This window comes from Heterocephalus glaber, unplaced genomic scaffold (genome assembly GCF_053883595.1).
Source record: "Heterocephalus glaber isolate CG9 unplaced genomic scaffold, H.glaber_assembly_v1.0 deba00001452, whole genome shotgun sequence".
Lineage (NCBI taxonomy): Eukaryota > Metazoa > Chordata > Mammalia > Rodentia > Bathyergidae > Heterocephalus > Heterocephalus glaber.
In genome coordinates this window covers 20,000,460-20,020,131 of record NW_028258302.1, presented here as the reverse complement: position 1 = coordinate 20,020,131, position 19,672 = coordinate 20,000,460, and the positions used below count along the sequence as shown (strand labels likewise).

The 19,672-nt window shown below is 51.3% G+C and overlaps 1 protein-coding gene across 4 annotated transcripts in view; it reads right to left on the bottom strand.

Annotated features, from left to right (window-relative positions):
* Ece1 (endothelin converting enzyme 1) overlaps nt 1-19,672 on the bottom strand; it is a 95,885-nt gene that overhangs the window by 38,634 nt on the left and 37,579 nt on the right. Inside the window, exons 1-3 of one of the 4 annotated variants that reach the window (XM_087215655.1) lie at nt 12,145-12,168; nt 10,462-10,548; nt 1,831-1,972 (exon numbers count right to left, since the gene is read on the bottom strand). In XM_087215655.1, the coding sequence (XP_087071781.1) occupies nt 1,831-1,972; nt 10,462-10,548 (229 nt within the window). In that variant the 5' untranslated portion in view covers nt 12,145-12,168. Of the gene's footprint in view, nt 1-1,830; nt 1,973-2,114; nt 2,534-10,461; nt 10,549-10,727; nt 10,859-12,144; nt 12,169-19,672 lie in introns of those variants that run through there. The other 3 variants (XM_004850503.3, XM_004850505.4, XM_021263001.2) reach the window with 3 other exon arrangements.

The window sequence follows — 19,672 nt, the reverse complement described above, 5'->3', positions numbered from 1 at the left end:
CTTGGCAATATCAGCAGACAAGTTTTGGGTCTGATCACAAGGAGCTGTCCCCTGGGGGCTCCTTTCTGGTTCCTAGTGAAGAAATATCCTGGGAGCTCCTAGGGGCAGTCCCAGGGCAACAATGGCTGTTGGGGTCCAGCCTGCCTTTCATGTCTTGGGCCAAGAGCTCGGCAGATGGTGCTAGCCAGGGTCCGCATGCACAAGTGGGATGCTCTAAACAGAAGCTGATTTAGGATGTGGCAGGAAGGCAGCTGCAGTATGAGGATGATCAGCTTGTGCCCTGCTGGCAGAGTTGGCACATGCACACACAACATACACCAACACACACTTGCACAGTCACAGACATATACACTTTCAGTACAGAAAGGCTGTTCCCAGCTCAATCCCCCTTCTTAATAATCATTCACTCAACTTACTATTTGGACACCTATGGTGTGCAGGCACTGTGCTAAGTACATGTGGCTAAAGGCCTGGAAACTAGTACTTCTTTAATCAGATATGCATTAAGCACCTGCTGGGCCAGACACATCTGGTAAACCACCCACAAAGCATTACATAGTTAAATAATCAAGCGATTATTTCTTAAGTACCAAGTAGGTATTTAGCCCAGTGTCTGACAGCAAGCCAGCACTCATTAAATGTTTGTAGAATGAGTGACTATGTGCCCCATACAGGAGGGAAGACCCAGCTGAAGTCCCTGCCCTCTCTCCAGATCCCCAAGGCCATTCCCCAACCCAGCCCAGCATACCCACCTCATAGGCCAGCACCTTTGCTGTGGGGAAGGCAAACACAGCCACAATCTCTCTGATAGGGTGAGTGACTAAGTTTGTGGGGGACCCTGAGCAAAGTCCCCTCTGGCTGCCCAATCAGAGGGACCATCGGAATTCTGGATGCTGGGCCACAGGAGAGTGAAAGCCTCTGGGATTGGCTGAACTCCCTTGTAGGATTTTAACTTGGACCCACCATTTCTAGTTCTATAACCATTAAGTGTTCAGTGAGGTGCTTGGCCAGATCTACTGGGCTGGACCCACAGAACCAGAGTCAGACTCCTGGCAGCAGGATGAGAGAGGGGCCCATCCTGTTGCCATACAAGGTGGGATAGACACAGAGATACAAGGTGCTGGGTCACAGACAGCTTCTCTGGGGTATTAATATTCGTGCACCATGATTACAAAGGGAAGTGAGGCACCCTCACTCAGCCCCACAGCCCGTGGCCAAACTTCAGCTGCCCTACTCCAACCTCCCACCCATGTACTCTTAGACAAGTCACTCAGCCTCAGTGCCTCAGTTTCCTCATATGGAAGAGGACCAAGAGGAAGCACACCTCACAAGGCTGCTGTGAGGAGGAAATGAGGGTGCATCTGTAAAGGAGAGGTAGCATGTGGTCCTTGGAAACTGTTCATAAGCTAGAGCCATCATTGCTATTCCACTGGGGCTAAGGATGGCAGACTGTGGCAGCCTGCATCTAACCGGCCCACACCCTGACAACAGTGCCCAGAGCTATTCCAGGCACCAAGACATCCCCAGAGTTATCCCTAAACTAGGCACTTGTTTCCCCATTTAAAGTAGAGAAGACATAGGCTCTAGGAAATTAGGTGGCACACTGCCTATAGGTTACCAAGTCAGGATGTGGACTCATGTCCTTCTCACCCCCAAATCTTCATATGCCTGCACCCCTCAGGGCTCAGTCTAGCTCAGGATGCTGATCCTCTAGCCCTTGGAGGCTAGACCTTGAAGTAGCCCCCGAGGCCTAGCAGAGAAGCCCTCTGTGCACATGGACAGAGTGCAGGGCAGGAGACCAAGCCCACCATGGAACGCGGAGACACCTACTTGTCTGGTACTGGATCCCCAGGGCTGTCAGGCAGGCCACCAGTCCTGCTGCCAGAAGTGCCACCAGAACTATCAGCCGCTTCTCCACCTGGGTCCGTGTGGCCCAGCACCTCTGGCTGCTCCGGGGGCTTCGGAAGTTCACCTGCAGGGAGGGAGGCAGGAGAGGCGGGGGAGACGTGAGCCCAGGGCACCCCCTCCCCAGGAGGAAGGGGCTCTGGTGCAGGCCCAGGCCCTGGGGAGGCATCGGGGCTGCCCTCCTGTCTCAGGGGAGGTCCAGTTCCTACGGAATTAGCCCTAATCCAGGGAAGGAGCCACCACCCTGTTCGGCAGCTGAGATTTGCTTCCAGCCATCAGAGCAGCAGCTCAACCCAGCCGGGCTTGTGTTTTCTGTGTTACCCGATACCGGTAGAGGAAAAAAACGGCAGCTTTTCCTTGTTTCTCCAGTTCAAAAAAGCACAGGATGTTTGGACTTGAGGCATCCAGCAGGGTCCAGCTGGGCTCTCCCCAGAGCCCCCACATCCACAGGGCTGGGGACCAAGGCTCACGCTGCCCAGAGGCAGGGACATCCCTAGCTCACTAAGCCCTTACAGTCCCAGGCAAGATGCATTCTTCATTCTCTTTTTACAAATGAGAAAACTGAGGTGCAGAGGGGTGAGACCCTTGCTGCTCCTCACACAGCTAAGTGGGCAGAGCTGGGATTTAGACCAGAGTCTGGAAATTCTAGAGCACATTGCTGGGTCGGAGATGTGGGTCTTAGGAGATGTTGGGGGAGATACAGGAGAAATAGCTCCATTTGGGCAGGTTCTCAAAGGCAGGGAAAACGTTGCCAGCCTCTCAGTTTAGCTAAACAGGAAAGGAGGAACAATGAGAGGAAACGGAGGGTGTGGTGGCCCTCCGGGCTTGAGGAGTGCCAACGACACAGGCCCCTCACACCCAAAGTCACTTCGGGGTTCCCCTCTGTTCCAAGAAGTGCTTCCTGCAATAATAGCCAGGGCCACAGGATAGGAAGGGTCTTCTGAAGATGGCTTGGTTTGGTGACACTGCCTGCCTGTACAAACAGCTGGGCACAACTCAGGGCCCCATGGAAGTACTGAGAGGAGGATGGACTCCTTTGCTTTCAACAGTTCACAGCCCAGCAGGGAGGAAGATAATGAAAACAGCAGGGAGGCGCAGGGTGGGGGTCAATCTGGGAAGGCTTTCTGGAGGAGGTGAAGTCTGGGCTGGGTCTTTAAGAATACACAGGAGGGCCAGGGGATTTAGCTCAGTGGTTCTGGTGCCAGCCTCACAAGAGCAAGGTCCCAAGTTCGATCCCTGGTACAAAAAAAAAAAAAAAAAAAGAATACACAGGAGCTGGCGAAGGGCACAAGGCCTGGAATCCAAGGGGTGCTGTAAGCTAGGACTTCCACCTGAGGATTGGGAGGAGATGATTAGTTTTTTCCTTTGGGAAGGGCAAGGAGAGGAGCAAGGGTTGGTAGGGAGCGGGACAGAAGCAGGGAGACTCCTAAAGTGGCTGTCACAGCATGCCAGGGGACCTGAGGGGACCCAGACTCTGACCTGAAAAGACCCCAAGCTGAGGAGGGGCTCCCCCCAGAGCCAGGTCAGAGTCTCCAGCAGACCCCATACTGGCACTCAGGGATCTGAGATGGTCACCTTAGGGAGAGTCACCATGACTAGCACTGGGAAAGAGAAAGTACTAATGACAGCTAATAAGTACGGGCTCTGGGCAGGAAATGATGGGAATTGCTGCACCAAAGGGGAACACAAGCACTTTCTGTGGAAGAAAAATTGGGTTCTAAAACTGAGAAACAGAACTTGAGAATTGGTGACATTTCCTGGAAGTCCAGCAGTGGGTCAGGTAGAGGGAGGAGGGCCACCTGATAATAAAGTCCATTAAGAATCTTTTTTAAGGACCGGAGATTTAGCTCAGTGGTTCCGCTGCCTGCCTCGAAAGTGCAAGGTCCTGAGTTCGATCCCTGGTACCAAAAAAAAAAAAAAAGAGTCTTATAAAAATGAGAGAAGTGAAGATTTGTGAGCATGCTGCTCACTCATCACACATACTCAACACTCAAAGGTTGACAGAGTGCTTTTTCAGACATCAACAATCTCAGTGTATCTGGGGTCCCACCAGTCAGAGGGGCACCAAGGACATGAGGCAGATGCTGGCTCGCCCGGGGACACTCACATTTGTGTTCCTCTGGCTGGCTGTCCTGCCCCTGACATGTCTCAGCCTTGCTCCTCTCTGCCATGGCCTCTTGTGCTCCACGATCATGGCTCAGCTCGTGGGGTGCACAGAGGCAGCGATTTCAGAGGCCCCTCTGCCTGGCCCTAGCTTCAGGGAGTTGGAGGACCAACGGTCAGGAAAAGTAGGAAAACCTCGGAGATGCTGCGGTGAGGGAATAAGGAGAAAAGCCAGGAGCAAAGGTACCCAAGGAGGTGAAAGGGAGACAGAGTAGATTCTAACATAAGGCAAATGAAGGGGGAGGGAGGGAGGGAAAGAGAAAGTACTAATGACAGCTAATAAGTATCTGGAGTGCTCACTCTGTGCAGGAGCACTGTTTTGTTGCTAGATGTTGTAATTCTATCTTTACCACATCTCTAAGAGGAGGGCTGGGTCCAGAAGAGACACAGGAAGTGTGTGGGGGGAGAAAAGGGGCAGAAAAGGGGAGACAGCCCGAGAGCCGACAGCCTCCTCCCAACTAGGCACTCCCCAGAGGAGCAGTTGAGCTGAGCCACATTGTTCCATGTCAAGCAAAGTGTTGAATCTAAACAGATGGCGTTTGCTGCAAATTAAATTAGAATTAAGCCAGAATTGAATTAACAATTCATAGTTCCAGGCAAGAATGGCAAATGGGATTTGAAAACAGGATTTTTAACCTTTCCCATGTTCTTTGCTCAATTTGCACTGCCGGGCCAAGGGCCTCCTGGTTTTTGGACAAGCACGGTTTCTAAGGGTGGAGAGAACGCAGAGGCAGCTCTTGGGGGGAGGGGGGCAGAAGTCACCCGGGGGTGCTGGGTTTGGGTAAGGAGCTGCTCTAGGAGAGGATAGTCACTTCCGTGTGCCATGGATGGGGCTGGGCCTGGGTCAAACACTGCTTGGCTCCCTGCAGTCTCAGCCGTCTGGTCTCAGGCATATCCCTTTTCTCAGAGCCCTCTGCTCTCCCCTTCATGGGACCAGGAAAGGATCCCATGAGATGAGGTCACAGCAAGGGGCGATGTGAGTGGTTTCTCTCTTTCCTTTAGGAAACAAGGGCATGTCGATCACGGGACACCCGCTGCGGCCCCTGGGAGGTCAGGAGGATCAGCAGTGAGCAGGCCATCCATCTTGGGGGAGCTAAGTGGGACATGACTATTGGCCAAGGAGCAGGGCTGATGCCTGGAAGATGGAGCTGAGAGTCACTGTGGACAAAGGCTGCTGGTGGTCTTAGTGTTCTACTCATCACGAGAGACAGAGAGAAAGGGGTGCCCTCCAAAGACAGCGGTGGAGGGGGAGATTAAGATAGAAGGAGCTAGAGCTGAAGAACCAGGGAGAGAGCGAGACATACACAGACAGACACACAGACACAGACACAGAGAGAGAGTCAAGCTGCCTGGCCCAGGAGTTCCCAGGGTTTCCACAGCCAAGGGAACAAAGCCCTAAGGAGGGATAAAGATTCAGTTACAGAAGCGAGTGCTTGGCTTACCAAGGCTTAAAGCAAGAACAAGTTCTGCAGGTGAGGACCGGGCACCCGCCTGGGGCCCAGGAGCCAAGCTGGCAGTGGCAGGAGTGAGGAACCCGGCTAAGCCTGGTTTGCAGGGTTGGGCTGGAGGGGAAGGCAGAGGCTCATTCCGAGCTGCCACCAGGTCTCCCAGTAACCCGGGGCTGCATGGAGCAGCAGGCAGGAGTCCTCTGCCAAGGGCTTGGTGGGGAGCCCACCCCTGTGGCAAGAAGCCCAGTGCCATGAAGGGGAAGAGGGGGACCAGGCCACCCGTCTCAGGTTTAGCCTTTTGGAGGAGGCAGACCGTGACAGCTCAGCCTAGTGGGAGCTCTGTGACGGTGTCAGCTTGGGGAAGTTTCTTCCAGTAAAGTTTCCATGAGGTGGATTCTGGCAGAGGCCACTGAGTTCAGCCCAGAGCAAAACCATGAGCTCCTCTTGTTCCCTCTCCCTGCCTGAGGCCTTACCCACCACCTGCCCCCATGCCTAACCTTCCTCACAAGACTGGTAACAGCTTCAAGCATTCCCCATCATAGGTGATAGGAAGTAAAAGGAATCGAATCTCAAGTGGAATCAGAGTCTGGTATTTAGGGTAAGTGTTTCTTTGCTTCAGCGGGACACCTAGCTCCCTATGGCTCATGGGAGAAAATAAAAAACCCTAGAGGTCAAAGGCCAGCTGCGACTCCACTGTGTGTGCCTGGGCAGCCTCTGGGCCTCAGTCTCTCCTCTCTGAAATAAAGAAGCCAGGGCCAGGGATTTAGCTCAGTGGTTCCACCGCCTGCCTTGGAAGCGCGAGGTTCCAAGTTCAATCCTCAGTACCAAAAATAAAAATAAAAATAAAAATAAATAAATGAAAAAAGTAAAATAAAATAAAGAAGCCAGGACGAAGTCCCAGGTGTGACCATAATACTGTAACTGGTGGACACAGTGGAAAAGACCTGGCAAGTATCAAGTGGGCCTGTCTCTGAAATCAGTCTCCAAAGACAGCCCTGTGCAAGGGGGGTGGGGAGGGGGAGACTACTAAGCACTTAAATATCTCAGCTTTCTTTTTTCTTAAAACAAACACAGACTTTGCAAAGAAACCAGATGAGTCTCAAAGGTCTGGGCTGTCTGCTCCCCAGCTTGGGGCAGGTGTGACCTTGGCTATTTCCCTTCAAGCCACTGAGGAGCTATGCTCAGGTGTGTGTGGTGGGGAGCAGGCACTGGCTTTGGCAGAGCAGAGGCTTTAAACAGGGAGAGCTATTCCACACAGGAATCACAGCTATTACACACTGTGAGTTTGCATAATGATTCTGCTCACAACCAAATCCATTTTCTGAGCACTATACCGTCTCATCTGAATCTCTGAAGCAGCTCTGAGAGATGAATTAATGACAGTAACCCACTTTATAAAGAGAGCTGTGAGCTGCTTTCAGGTATCACAGCCCATGAGAGACAGAACTAGGGCGCCAAGTTATGGCCATGTGACTTTAAATTCTGTCCTTGGTCCAAAATGACTCATTTTATGGACTGCAAGTCACTTGTGCCTAAAATGGGACAAAGGAAAAGAAAAACTCTTAGAGATATGGTATAGGTAGTACTTTACTCCAGCTAAATTCAACATCTATCAACACATCCAGTAGTAAAAACGCCAGGTTTGGCTGAGAGATGGAACTTTCCATTTATTACATCTCAGTGCTGATAACGTTGGATTTCTTAGAGCCAGTGGGCTTCAAAAATTTTGAAAACTCATGCCTGGTGTGGTGGTACACGCCTGTGATCCCAGCACTCAGGAGGCCGAGGCAGAAGATTGCCAAAAGTTCAGGGCCAGCCTGGGCTACATAGCAAGACCCTATCTCCCAAAACAAACAAACAAACACCCTCCAAAAACTTGAAACATCAAATAGCTTCTTTGTATAACTGCCAAATCAAGAAAAGAAGATTTAGGGTCCAGTGTCTATCCTAAAAAGTCTAAACTTGAGGGTGCAGTTGTGTTTCTAGCCACCAGCCTTTAGGAAATAATCTAAAAGGCTAAAATATGGTAATCCATAGTGTGATAGCAATTGGGCCTAAGCTGCCCAAGTATACTGGATTGAATAATTTTTTTTACATATAATGTTGGCACAAAGTGTTACATTTCAGAAATTTTTAACAACATAGAAAATCTTATAGAGTAGCATTAGATGAAAAATGCAGGTTATAATACTGCATTTAGAGTGAACTTAATTATATTAAAAATTTTATATATATATGTGGCTGGAGGTATAGCTCAATGGTAGAGAACTTAACTTAGCATTGTACACAAGGTACATAAGGCCCTAGGTTTGATCTCCAGTACAAAAAAATAATATATATATATGCACGCAGCGCACACACACACACACACACACACACACACACACACACAAAAGAAACTAGAACCTATTATCTCTAAGTGGTGGGATTACTCTCTCTTTCTCTCCCTTCCTTCCTTGTTTTTTTCTTCTTTTTTTTGGTAGTAGGAATTGAACCCATAGGCCTTCAACCTGAGCTATATTCCTAGTCCTTTTTTGTATTTTAAATTTTGAGACAGGATCTTGCTAAATTGTTAAGATGCCAGGGCTGGGCTCAAACTTGTAATCCTGGCTCAGTTTCCCAGAATGCTGGGGTTATAGAAATGTGCCACTGTGTTCAGCCACTTTTATTTTTTTTTGGTACTGGAGATCGAATTCGGGACCTTGCGCTTGCAAGCCAGGCACCAGAACCACTGAGCTAAATCCCCAGGCCCTGTCCAGCCACTTTTAAAAAAAATACTTGTCTTTTTTTTTCTTCCACAAATGAACATTATAAAGCTTTTATATATAAAAAAACCAACGACTGAAAATATAAAATAAACAGAAAAATGCCTCATAACTGAGGAAGCTGGATCCTGATTCTCAGCATAGCAAGCACCGGCCTGTGGCCTTTGCTCCGGGGAAGGCTAGCAGGCTCCAAGCAAGCCCAGTACCCACAGAAATGCCTCAAATCCTTGGGCAATCTTTTTTTTTTTTCAGTACCAGGGATTGAACTCAGGACTTTGTGTGGCAGGCACATACCACTGAGCTACATCCCCGGCTCCTTGGGCAACCTTTTTGCTTTTTCTTGATGGAAAGCAAAAAATACACTCAATAGGGCAGCTTGGCCTGGGGACACCAGCACTGAACTTGAACACACACAACAATGATGTGTGACCACAGGAATGTCCCTAACTTTCCTCTGTGCCCCAGCTTCATTCATCAGGAGCACCCCAGCCCTTACCTCTTAGGTAAGAAAAACAATGGTGATCCCAGCAGGCCCCAGAGTATGACTCCTATCCACCTTCCCTAACCTATCTTACAGATGAGGGAATTATTGACTGGGAGAGATTTAGCAGTTTGCCCAAGGTCATGAGTGCAGTCACATTCAAACTGGGTCCCTGGCTTCAAACTGGGCCCCTGGTGCCTCCTACCTTGTCCTCTGCTGGGAGGGTCTCACATGGACAGATGTCCTATCTATAAATTCAAGTGGGCTGCTGCTACGACAATAAGGCACATTATTTTGCTGTGAATTCGGAGATGTTTTTGTGCTAATATATTTAGAACCTTCTGTGGAAGATGAGACTGAAAAAGATTGCTGATTATATTCTGTTTTGATTTGTGAAGGAAAAGTGCTGGCCACAGAAAAATAATTTCCTGCTGGATTTAGTCTCTTAAGAAAAGTCCACAGGCAAGAGTCTAGACAGATGGGGTTTGTCGCTCCCAGATTTCTAGCTCTGTGACTGACCTTAGGCAAGCTGTCTCCTCTCCTCCAGCCTCAGTTTCCTTGTAAGTGGGGAGATAGCCCCACAGCCCTGGGCAGTGGTCCTAAAGGTGGAGTGGGATGATGGAGATAGGAATGCCATCTCCTAGTGTATAAAGCCCTTTGGGTCATGAGTTCGGAACTCCTGTGCCTATTTAACTAGCCTGGAGAAGGAGCTCTCTCCATGCTGGTTCCCTAGTTGATTACTAGTATAATTCCAGTTTTAAGAGGTGTGCCTATTTAGGGTTGGGGCCAGCAGCCCGAGTTTCCACTCTTCCTAAACTTGGCCCAGAGATGAGCTGGAATTAGATGTCAGTTCACCAAGACTCTGAACACCTCTCTTGGTCCATGTGGCACAAATTCTCCAGAACTGAGGTGTCCCTGCTCCTCTCTCTATGGTGATTCCCAGATCACGGACCCCCACCCCTACCCTGGGTTTCTCCACATTTCCAATTCGTTCGCACCCGCCTGTCCCAGGCCAAACCCCAGCAGCGCTGAGTGCCTGGGCACAAGTGTCCTAGGGCAGCCTTGCAGAGAGGGGACAGAGATCAGCCTGGTTATGGAGGGCAGCAAGGGAGAGGTGGTCCATCCCCGTGTTGAGTCTCTCAGTGTGGTGCTGGAGGGAAGGAACTGGGCTTCTTGGATGGGCTGAAAGGGGACAGGAGGTGACAAGCAGAAGCTGGTCCCACTCGAGTAAATTCAGGAGTTGGGAGAGATGGGAATAACGCCTGCCAGACAAGGTGACCAACTCTCCCAGGTGTCCAGGGCTGAGTGAACGGTCATGGTGTGCAGGGCTTTCCATGCTAAGGTGGGACAGTTTCAGGCCCTGCCAGCAGTGGGTTGTGTGGCCCTAGACACCCGGGACAGCTTCTTCTGTAAAAAGGCCCCTTCTGTAAAAAGGACCAGCGCAGGTCTGCAAGGTGCTTCAACTCTGCGGCCTGGGCCATAGTCCTGAAACAGGTGGCCCGGTGGCTTTGGGGGATGTGCAGGGCTGTCCAGGTTGGGGTGGGGGAGCCTCGAGCCTCAAGGGCACTGCCGCTGAGTTAGGGATCCTCCACAGGGGGCGCGGGCCCCCCACCTCCGGCAGGCAGGATGGGGGCGGGGCGGCGCCGGCGCGCATGCCCGCGGCTGGGCCGGACCAGAGCAGGCGGGCGGGGGCGCCTACCTGCAGGCCGTTGGGGTACACGTCGCCCTCGGAGAGCGAATCCACCAGGTCCTCCTCGTCCAGCGTGGCCCGCTTGTAGGTCGACATCTGCAAGGCCAAATGCAACACGGACTCTCTGAGCGCCTCCATGGCTCGCGCGCCCGAATGGGGAAGCTGCCCGGCGCCGCCGCCGCGCTCCGCCCCGGCCGGGACACTCGAGACCGAGACCGGCCCCACGGATGCCGCGGCCGCCCCTCCCCGCCCTCCCGCCGCGACGCCAGCCTCACCCCCAGCGCCGACAGCACGGCGGCCACCGGGCGCGGCGGACACACGCCCCGCATGCTGCGCCCTAGGACGTGCGGTCCCGGCTGCCGCCGCCGTTATCGCCGCGCGCGGGCTGGCCGGGGCGGGCTGGGTGCGACGCACCACCTTCGCGGGCGGGGCCTGATCGGTGTGCGGCTTGAGTTCCCTCCCGGGAAGAATCCACAAGGCCAAGAGAGTCCTGGGGAGATGGAGAGCCCCTTTCTTTTTTTTGGTACCGGGGATCGAACTCGGGTCCTTGTGCTAGGGCAGCAGGCGGCGAAACCACTGAGCTAAATCCCCGGCCCCAGAGAGCCCCTTTCTACCCCAGAAGCCGGGAGACGGGCTCCCAGCTCACCCCAGGAGGCAGGAAAGGGCTTTCACAGAGACCCCTCTTGAGAAACCTTATGTCCGACTTCAATAGTGGGGTCCCCAGTAGCAGATACCAAGTCAAGTCAGCAAACCTAGCAATGGAGAGGTTTGTCCACCCTCAGCCCTTAGGTGAGTTGGGGTGGGGGGTGTCTCCAAAGGCTATGGGCAGAAGAATAAAAAAGACAAGTGCCCCCCCCTTTCTGTTCCTCTTGCTCAAGGGTTTTTATGCGAGTTTATAAATGAATATCCAAAAATTTCAGGGAACTCTCTTGACATAGCAAGAACACTGCTGTGTGCATTTGAATGACTAAAGAGTTATCCAGGGCTTGCTAGTCCCTCAAAGGTTGTGGCCCTCAGGCCAACACAGAATCATTGGTTTGGGCTGAGGTGGGGGTGTAAGTCACCCCCAGCACCACAAAACAAAAAACAAAAAAAAGAAAACTCTGCTGCTTTGGGGGTAGGTCAGAAACCAGTAAGCCTGAGGGGTGAGGTAGCACAGGTGGGTAATCCCAGCTACTCCGGAGGCTGAAGCAGGAGGATCGAAAGTTCTAGTCCTGCCTGGGCAAGTTGGCAAGGCCCTGTCTCAAAAGAAAGTAAGAAGGGATGAGGATGTAGTACAATCTGAAGGCCTGGGTTCAAGGCCTGGTAATGCTAAATAAATAAGTAAATAAATAACAAAAGAATGAGTAAGTTTATTATGTGTCAATTAAAAGTTAAGAACATATTGAAAAAACAAACCACATCAGTGACCCTTGGCTCCCACCTTCCCTCTTAGGACTAGACAGTTTTAAGCCAGCCCAACCCCAAGGCCTCTCCTGTGACCCTTGGTGAAAGAGTAGGGTCCCTCGGGGGTCAGGTGTTCAGGTAGGGACTCAGCTCCATTACTCTCCCTTTTACCCCAAACCCAGAAAGGCCTTACCCAGCAGCTTCCCAAAGAGTACTTCTAGTACAACTTGAAACCCTTGCATAACTATTTTTGAGCTTCCCAAAGTGCCCTTCTGATCATCCCCAACTTGATTCTCACAATCGTACCTGGTCAGGTGAGGTCAAGGTCTCAGGGTCAGCGAGGCTCCTCAGTGTTGGCTCCAGACCCTCTTGCACTGTCATACCTGCCTTCCTACAGATCACTCTGCAGCCAGAGTGAGTCTTTAGAAACCAAATTCCCATCTTGCCACCCCCAGGCTGTTCCTGGAATAACATCCTGTCCCATCGCCAGGGCCCCACGGGCTCTGCCCACTCCTCTCATCTCAGGCTGCTCCCCACTCTCTCCCCCAGGCCCCACATGTCTTCTTTGGCTTTTACTCAGTTCTTCAGATGCCCCAAGTTCCCCCTTCCCCTAAGACCTTTGTAGCTGCTCCTCCTATTTGGGACATTCTTGTCTCATTTCTGCTTCTTCTAGGCCGGCACCTGCTTCAGGTCTCAGCTTAAATGCCACCTCCTCAAATGTCCCAGTCACCCTAAGTAGCCCCCCTAAATTCTCCATGACAGCAGCCTGTCTGTTTTCCTTTATGGTATTTATTGCAGTTGGTTAGTTTTTATTGAATGTCTTTATGGTCTACCTCCCTCCTCCTTCCCCATAATTGCAAGCTTTACCAGGGTGGGGACCTTGACTGCCTGTCCAATAGAGTCCCCATCCTTCCCACAGAATGAATAGGTTCTCAAAAAAACAGTTGTTAAATGAATAGTGTGTGTGTGTGTGTGTGTGTGTGTGTGTGTGTGTGTGTGTGTGTGTGTGAGAGAGAGAGAGAGAGAGAGAGAGAGAGAGAGTGCTGGATTGGGGAAGAATCTGCCTTGCTGGGTGGAGGAGGTTCCATTATCCACCCTCCCCAAGAAAGGACTCTGAAGCTGTTTCATTCTTTCTGGGTTCCAGTTGGGATCTTTCTAAACCAGGACACTTGGTTACAGAATCAGGTGTCAGTCACCAGAGGAGAAGGCCCTTGAAATGCATCTCTCCTGGGCGCTGAGGTGGTGTGAGGTGTCCTCAGTCCCCCTGCACCCATCCCTTGGTCTTAGCTTCTTAGCCAGTCCTCAGAAGCAGGTGTTATTGGCCCTTTTTATAGAAAATAAAACTGGGGCTCAAGGAAGTGACTTGCCTGTGTGGTAACGGCTCCTCCTCTTTCCATCTCGCTTCAGAGATCGCCCCTTCTGGGAAGAGCCGCCAGGTGCCCTCCCCAGACTCAGGTTCACTCCCCTGCTGTCCCCAGTGCCTCAGCCACCCAGCCCTCCACCCATGCTGCACACAGCACTCCAGACAGGAGGGCAGAGCGGGTCCTCCAGATGTCTGAGCAGAGGTGGAGGCTGGGAGCCCAGGCCGGGGCTGAGGACAGCTGCCTCCCACCCATGTCCACCCACTGCAGCTGTCTGAGGCTGGAGGATGCAGGAAGCACACATACCTCCCAATGATGGGACTCAGTGAGAGGGAGAGCCGTTTCTCAACCCACAGATGAGGGTGCCTTCTTGAAGTGCCTGCCTGAGGCTGTGCCAGGCACAGGAAAGGCTCAGCTGGGCCACAGGTGGGGAGCACCAGGGTCCCAGTGGGTGAGTGATGTCACAACAAAACAGCAGCCTTGCCCAGGGCCCTCCACACACAGGATCCCCATACCCACTTAGGCTAGGTCTCAGCAGGTATTTCCATTTGACAGGGATGGAGGGGCAGGGAAGGGGGCAGGACAGACCTGACACCTACTGTGTGCCACCTGACAAGATGTGTCCCTCCTTCCTTCACAGTGCCTCACCTCACTTTGGCAGAGTCCTCTTTAGGAATAGGTGACTGAGGAGTGGGTGGAGGCAGGATGTGCCCCTCCTGTTCCTTGCTGCAGAGGGAGAGCCAGGATGTGACTCTCCCAGCCTGCCTCCAAACCCCCCAGTACTGACTTCACCACACTGCTGTCAGAGCCCAGGTCACACAGCTGGGCCTCGAACCCGGGTCCTGGACTCAGATCCCAAGGTCTTTGTAGAAGGCAGCTACTTCTCAGGCAGGGATCTCAGAGCCAGGTGCCTTGGGAAAGCCAAGGTGCTGGGTGGCCATGCTTGTTGTCCCTGATTGCCTCATTTGGGGTTGTGGAGTCATACCGGGACAGCAAGCTTTGGGAAAGGAGAAGCAGCGCTTTGTGGCAGCCTCCGCCTTGGAGGAAATCTGGGTTGAATCTGGGCCTGGTGCTCTTGAGAAAGGCTTGGCTGTGACCAAGAATGAAGAAGCAGAAACCATAGCTCGCTGCAGAGTGCTGTCTGCAGTCCCTAGTGCCAGCACAGGGAAAGTGATAGAAAGCAGATGAGGGCGTATGCCAGCTCTGGAAACCTCACCCTGCCGAAATTGAGGCTGGGGTGAATGAAAAGGAGAAATCTTAAACTCTCGTGTGTTTCTGACAACAAAGGCTGTGTGGCTTGGTAGCACCTTGTGGTTGGGTTGCTGAAGGTGGGGAAATCTTCAAGGAATTTTGGAGCTTGTCAGAGCCAATATAGACCAGCCCTATGAGTGTCATTCTCAGCAGCCACACCCTCCGAGCTGTTCCCAAGCTGCACCTCTGCAGGCTGCTGTCCTGGTGGCCAAGGGCCTATCAGCTCCTGCTCCTACTGCAGGTGACTGGCTGGGATCTGTGAAGTCCTTCCACAGCATCCGATACGCATTCGTGGGACCTCTCACTCCTTGACTCATTTCTTTTAAATTTACCACTAGGGCTGGGGATTTAGCTCAGTGGATTTGCTGCCTGCTGTGCAAGCGCAAGGACCCGAGTTCGATCCCCGGTACCAAAAACAAAAACAAAACAAAACAAAAAAATAAAATAAAATTTACCACCAATCCTTGAAGGAGTAAACTGCTTCTTTACTTTTTATAATGGGAATCAGCTTGCATCCCTTTTTTCCTTGGCTGCCAGTATGATCATACCCAAAATCAGATATTCACTTTCCTGGTTTTAATTCAGCTTTTTCTTTGTCTATATTTCCATTCTATTTTCTCTGATCCTAATTTTCCATTTCTATAGCATAACATCTTGTTGAATGTATTTTAGTCGCAGCCCATCATGAATCCTATGTGAATAAAATTAATCTGAAATAACTTGTATCAGGAGCCATCTTTCCCTAACTCCCCTGGAAATGAAGTTTCAAGGTATTTACCCAACAGTGGAAAGACTGAGGCAGTAAAGGCAGACCTGGGCCCAGTACAGGTTGCCTGGCTCATGTGACCTTTGACATGTTGTTTTCCCTCTCGGGACTCAGTTTTCTTGTCTATAAAGTGGAAATTTTCTTGTTGTGAAGATGGAATGAGCTGAAACACTATCTGCCTAGCACACAGCAGCCCATCCCCCAGTGGTGGCACCCAGGGACACACTGCCTTGCCTGCCTCATGCCTGCTGCTTCCTTTATCTCCCTTTTCCCCCTGCCCTAAAGGCTCTGTCTTTGTCTGGATTTTCCAGCCCAGCCTCAGTGCAGTCAGGATTTTGCCATATCCTACCCCTGCTGCTGTATGACAGGGAAAAATGACAGACTGCCCAGGTGACCGGGGTTAATGCCAATGGCAGTGAGTCAAGGCTGAGTGAGTCATCACTGGCCTGTCCCCTGGGTGACAGGTGGCACTACACCTCTGAGCTCCTCCTCCCGAAAGCACATTACCCGAGTCTAGTCATGGAAGAAACATCACACACATCCCAGTGAAGGGACAGTCTACAAATACCTGACTAGTAGTCCTCCAAACTGTAAGGTTACCCCAAACAAAGAGAGCCTGAGAAACCCACAGCTGAGAAAAGCCTAAGGAAACAAAATGATTAAATGTAATATGGAGCCCGGGATGGGACCCTGAATGGAAAAGGATATGCAGACATGCAGTACCAGCTAGGAAAATCGGAATCAAGTATGCACTGTAGCTAGTAATAGCATATCGATATCGACTCATTCATTTTGATAAATGTATCATATAAGACTGTTCTAAAATAAAAATGTTTATTTCAAAAATATCCAGGTGTGGAGGCACATCCCTGTAATTCCTGCTATTTGGGAAGCTGAGGCAGGAGGATTGCAAATTTGAGCCTAGCCTGAGCAACTTACCCTGTCTCAAAATAAAATAAAAAGAGCTGGGGATGTAGCTCAGTGGAAGAGTGCTCATTTAGCATGTACAAGGCCCTCAGTTTGATCCCTAGTACCACCTCCTCCTTAAAAAAAAAAAAGGAAAAAAAAAAAACCTGATCATTCCCTCAAACTGGAAACAGTCTCCAGTTCCAAGGCTCTTTTACACTCTAACTCATATCTGACGATCACCTTGTGGAATAAACACACTTTATGGCTGCAAGACATTGAGGCTCCCATAAAGGAGATGGAGCATGCCAACTAGCAGAACTGGGACTCGACCCCAGCTCTTCCTGGTTTTCCCAGGGCCATTCCCCCTCATTCCCTGCTCTGGTGCCTTGTTCTGGGCCAGCTCTCAAGGCCAACCTCCAGTGGCAGCCATTGGCTGACCCATTCTGGCTGTGGGAGCCAGGGGAGGGCTGTAACTGGCGGGGGTGGGGAGGGAGACACCCCCCGCCCCCCCCCACCCCCCCGCCCCCTCCCCCCATACCACCAAGAGGTCAGATGGAGCTGGAGGTGTAAAGGTATCTCAAGGAGATGCTCAAAGGCCGAGGGTGCAGAGGATACATGAGAGGTCAAGGTCAAGCTACCAGTGACCTTGAGAGACACAGCCTTCCTGCCAGCCGTGGGTCTATCACCCTGAGTCCTGGACCGGGCTCTGGCTCCTATGCTGGCAGTGGGAGACGCCTACACACGCAGGGAGCCAGGGAAATACGCACCCACTTGGCTCTGGGTGACTCACTTGCCTGGGGGCCTGGGAAGTGCTGAGAATCTTACCCTGGGCTGCCAACCGCTGCCTCGGTGCCACCCCATGCCCAGCCTCACAGCTGGCCAGCCACCTCTTGTTCCTCTCTGACACAGGGCACGCTTCGTCCTGCCACTCCCTCTCTACCTGCCTGACAGCCTCCATCCATCACCTCTGCCCCTCTGTCCAGACCCTCCGGCTCTGCCTCCTTGGGAAGCCTCGCGGGGTTAGGCGGGGTTGGCCCCTGGGTCTCCAATTATAGCTCCCTCAGGCTCCAGGCAGAACTTCCCAAACTAACTGCTATGACCCAGTCGCTCCCTGGCAGAATACAGATGACGAGCCCAGCACCACTTCCAACCTCCTTCTCTCTGACCCCAGGGTCCAGCTCCTCTCCAGCCTCACCTCTCACCACTCCCCCTCATACTCTGTGACCATAGCCAAGTGCTCTTTGTTGGTTCTCAAACACTGCAAGCTCCCTCGAGCAGGACTTTGTGCACACATATCCTTTGCCTTCTCTCCCTGGCTAACGACTCAGCTCAGGTGCATCTTCCTCTGGGATTCCAGTCATGTAGCACCTCATCCCCACAGTGACTGGAAGCTAAGTGCTGCTGTGCGACCTTTACAAAGTCACTTCATGTCCTCCCTGTACTCTGGTTTCCTCATCTCTCTATGGAGATGCAAAAGGTACCCAGCCCATAGGGTCTTTGTATGCAGTAAACTAAGGAAGATACATGAGGTCCTCAGTCCATGCCTGGCAGAAAAGTGGCACTTAGTAAACGTCAGTGTGCATGGGGGCACTTCCAAAAGGGTCCCCTCTTCAAGAGGGAAGGAAGGACCAGAGAAGACCTACTGCACACCAGGCCTGGGGCAGGCGGGTTGGCACACATGAGCTCCTTGACTCAACCCCAGGCATGGCATAAAACACCTGGCTGCATCCTATCACTTCATGGATTACCCCCGCCCCCATTAAAGAGGCATGGTTATCTGTTCTGATATCTGGGCACCAAGTTAAAGTAGACCCAAAAGCCACAGCTGGCCCTGACCTTGGGCCATCTGCAGATGCCCCTGCAACTTCTCTTGCTCCAACACCCCATGTGATTTTCCAGGCTGTGTAAGGCCCAAGCTGCAGAAATCAAGTGTGCCTGAACAATTTGCTGATCTAATCACATAAAACTTAGGACAAAGCTAATTTGTCTCATTTAATGATATTTATAATGCTGATTACTGGCCTGCCCAGTGTAATCAGGCTCAACCAGGAAACAGCTCATGAAAATGAGTATAATTAATATTTGTGTTACCCAGGTGGGTGGATAGCAGCTGAGAAAAGGAAGTAGATGGGACAGGAAGCTTTGGGGACTCTATGATCCATGAACCCCAGGTTACCCAACTCATGTGGGTGATCCTGTCCAACTCTCACAAGATGAAGGCACTATTTCCCCTCTTTAAGCACAGAGAGGTCCATTCATTTATCTAAGGTCACATAGTCAGTAAATGATGGGTTCACGGTTCACAAAGGCTTCTTTGTCTCTCTCCAGCAGTGTGGAGTAGCAACAGGTGATTAGGACAAGGATTAGAGGCAGGAGGCCTCCTGACACCCCCTTACCCTGGGTGTGGCCAAGCGACTTCCCCCTTTGGAGCACAAAGAACGGGTGTGGGGTGTGTGTATCAGGCCGGGGCAAGGCAAGAGAGTAGCCTTGGGAGAGAGGCTCCCTGGGTTCTCATCCTTGGGAGGCCACTTCACAATCTGAGCCTCAGTGTCCTCATCTGCAGGATGGAGGTAACAACAGTGTCTCTTCATACGGTGATGATGAGCCAATGAGTAAAACAACTTGCAACAGTGCCTGGACATCATTTCCATTTGTGGGAAAAGAACGGGCTTTGCCATGGGTTTTTCCATCTGGAAATCGGGAAGGTAGCTGCTGGATCAGAACAATGGGTTACGCGTATATAGACTGCTAATCCCACAGAGCCATTCATCTTAAAAATTCAAAGATAGGATGGCACTATACAAGCAGAGCTGCCCCTTGTCCATTCCATGTCCTCATATTCTGACCTTGAACCTGGTTCCTTCTGGGGATCCAAGAAACAGAGTTTGAAAATCACTCAAGCACATCTCTCTCTGAGTACGAATGGCTGTAAGGCTGGGAGGTGGCGGGTGGGTACAGAAAGCCACAGCTGGGCCTGGGATGGCCCTCACCCATCATACACAGGCACAGGGAGCAATGGGACAGGCAGGGTCACACTCTGAAGCCCACTGGCTGCCACCATTCAAGCTGGACAACTATCTCCCCAAGGGGCAGCTGAGAAGCAAGGGAGAACACTGGACTTGGAGCCAAGGGGAGCCTCAAATTAATCATCCTCTCTTTCTACAACATTGTTCTCCCTCCTTAAGGGCGCAGTCTTTGTATTATGGTCTCAAGGTGCATCCATTTTCCTACAAATGACTCAAGTTTATCCTTCTTTATGGCAAAGTAGTACTCCATTGTGTATAAATATCACATTTTCCTTATCCACTCATCTGTTGATGGACATATAGGCTGCTTCCAAGATTAATCTATTATGAATTGTGCTGCTGTAAACAGGTATATGCATTTGTCACTGTAATATGGTGCCTCTAACTCTTTGGGGAAGATACCTAGTAGGGGAATAGCTGAGTCAAATAGACACACTAGTTTAAATACTGCATGGCTTCTCTTATATGAGAAACCCAAATTATAAGTAGGGAGACAAATCTTTCTTAAATGGAAAGAGGAT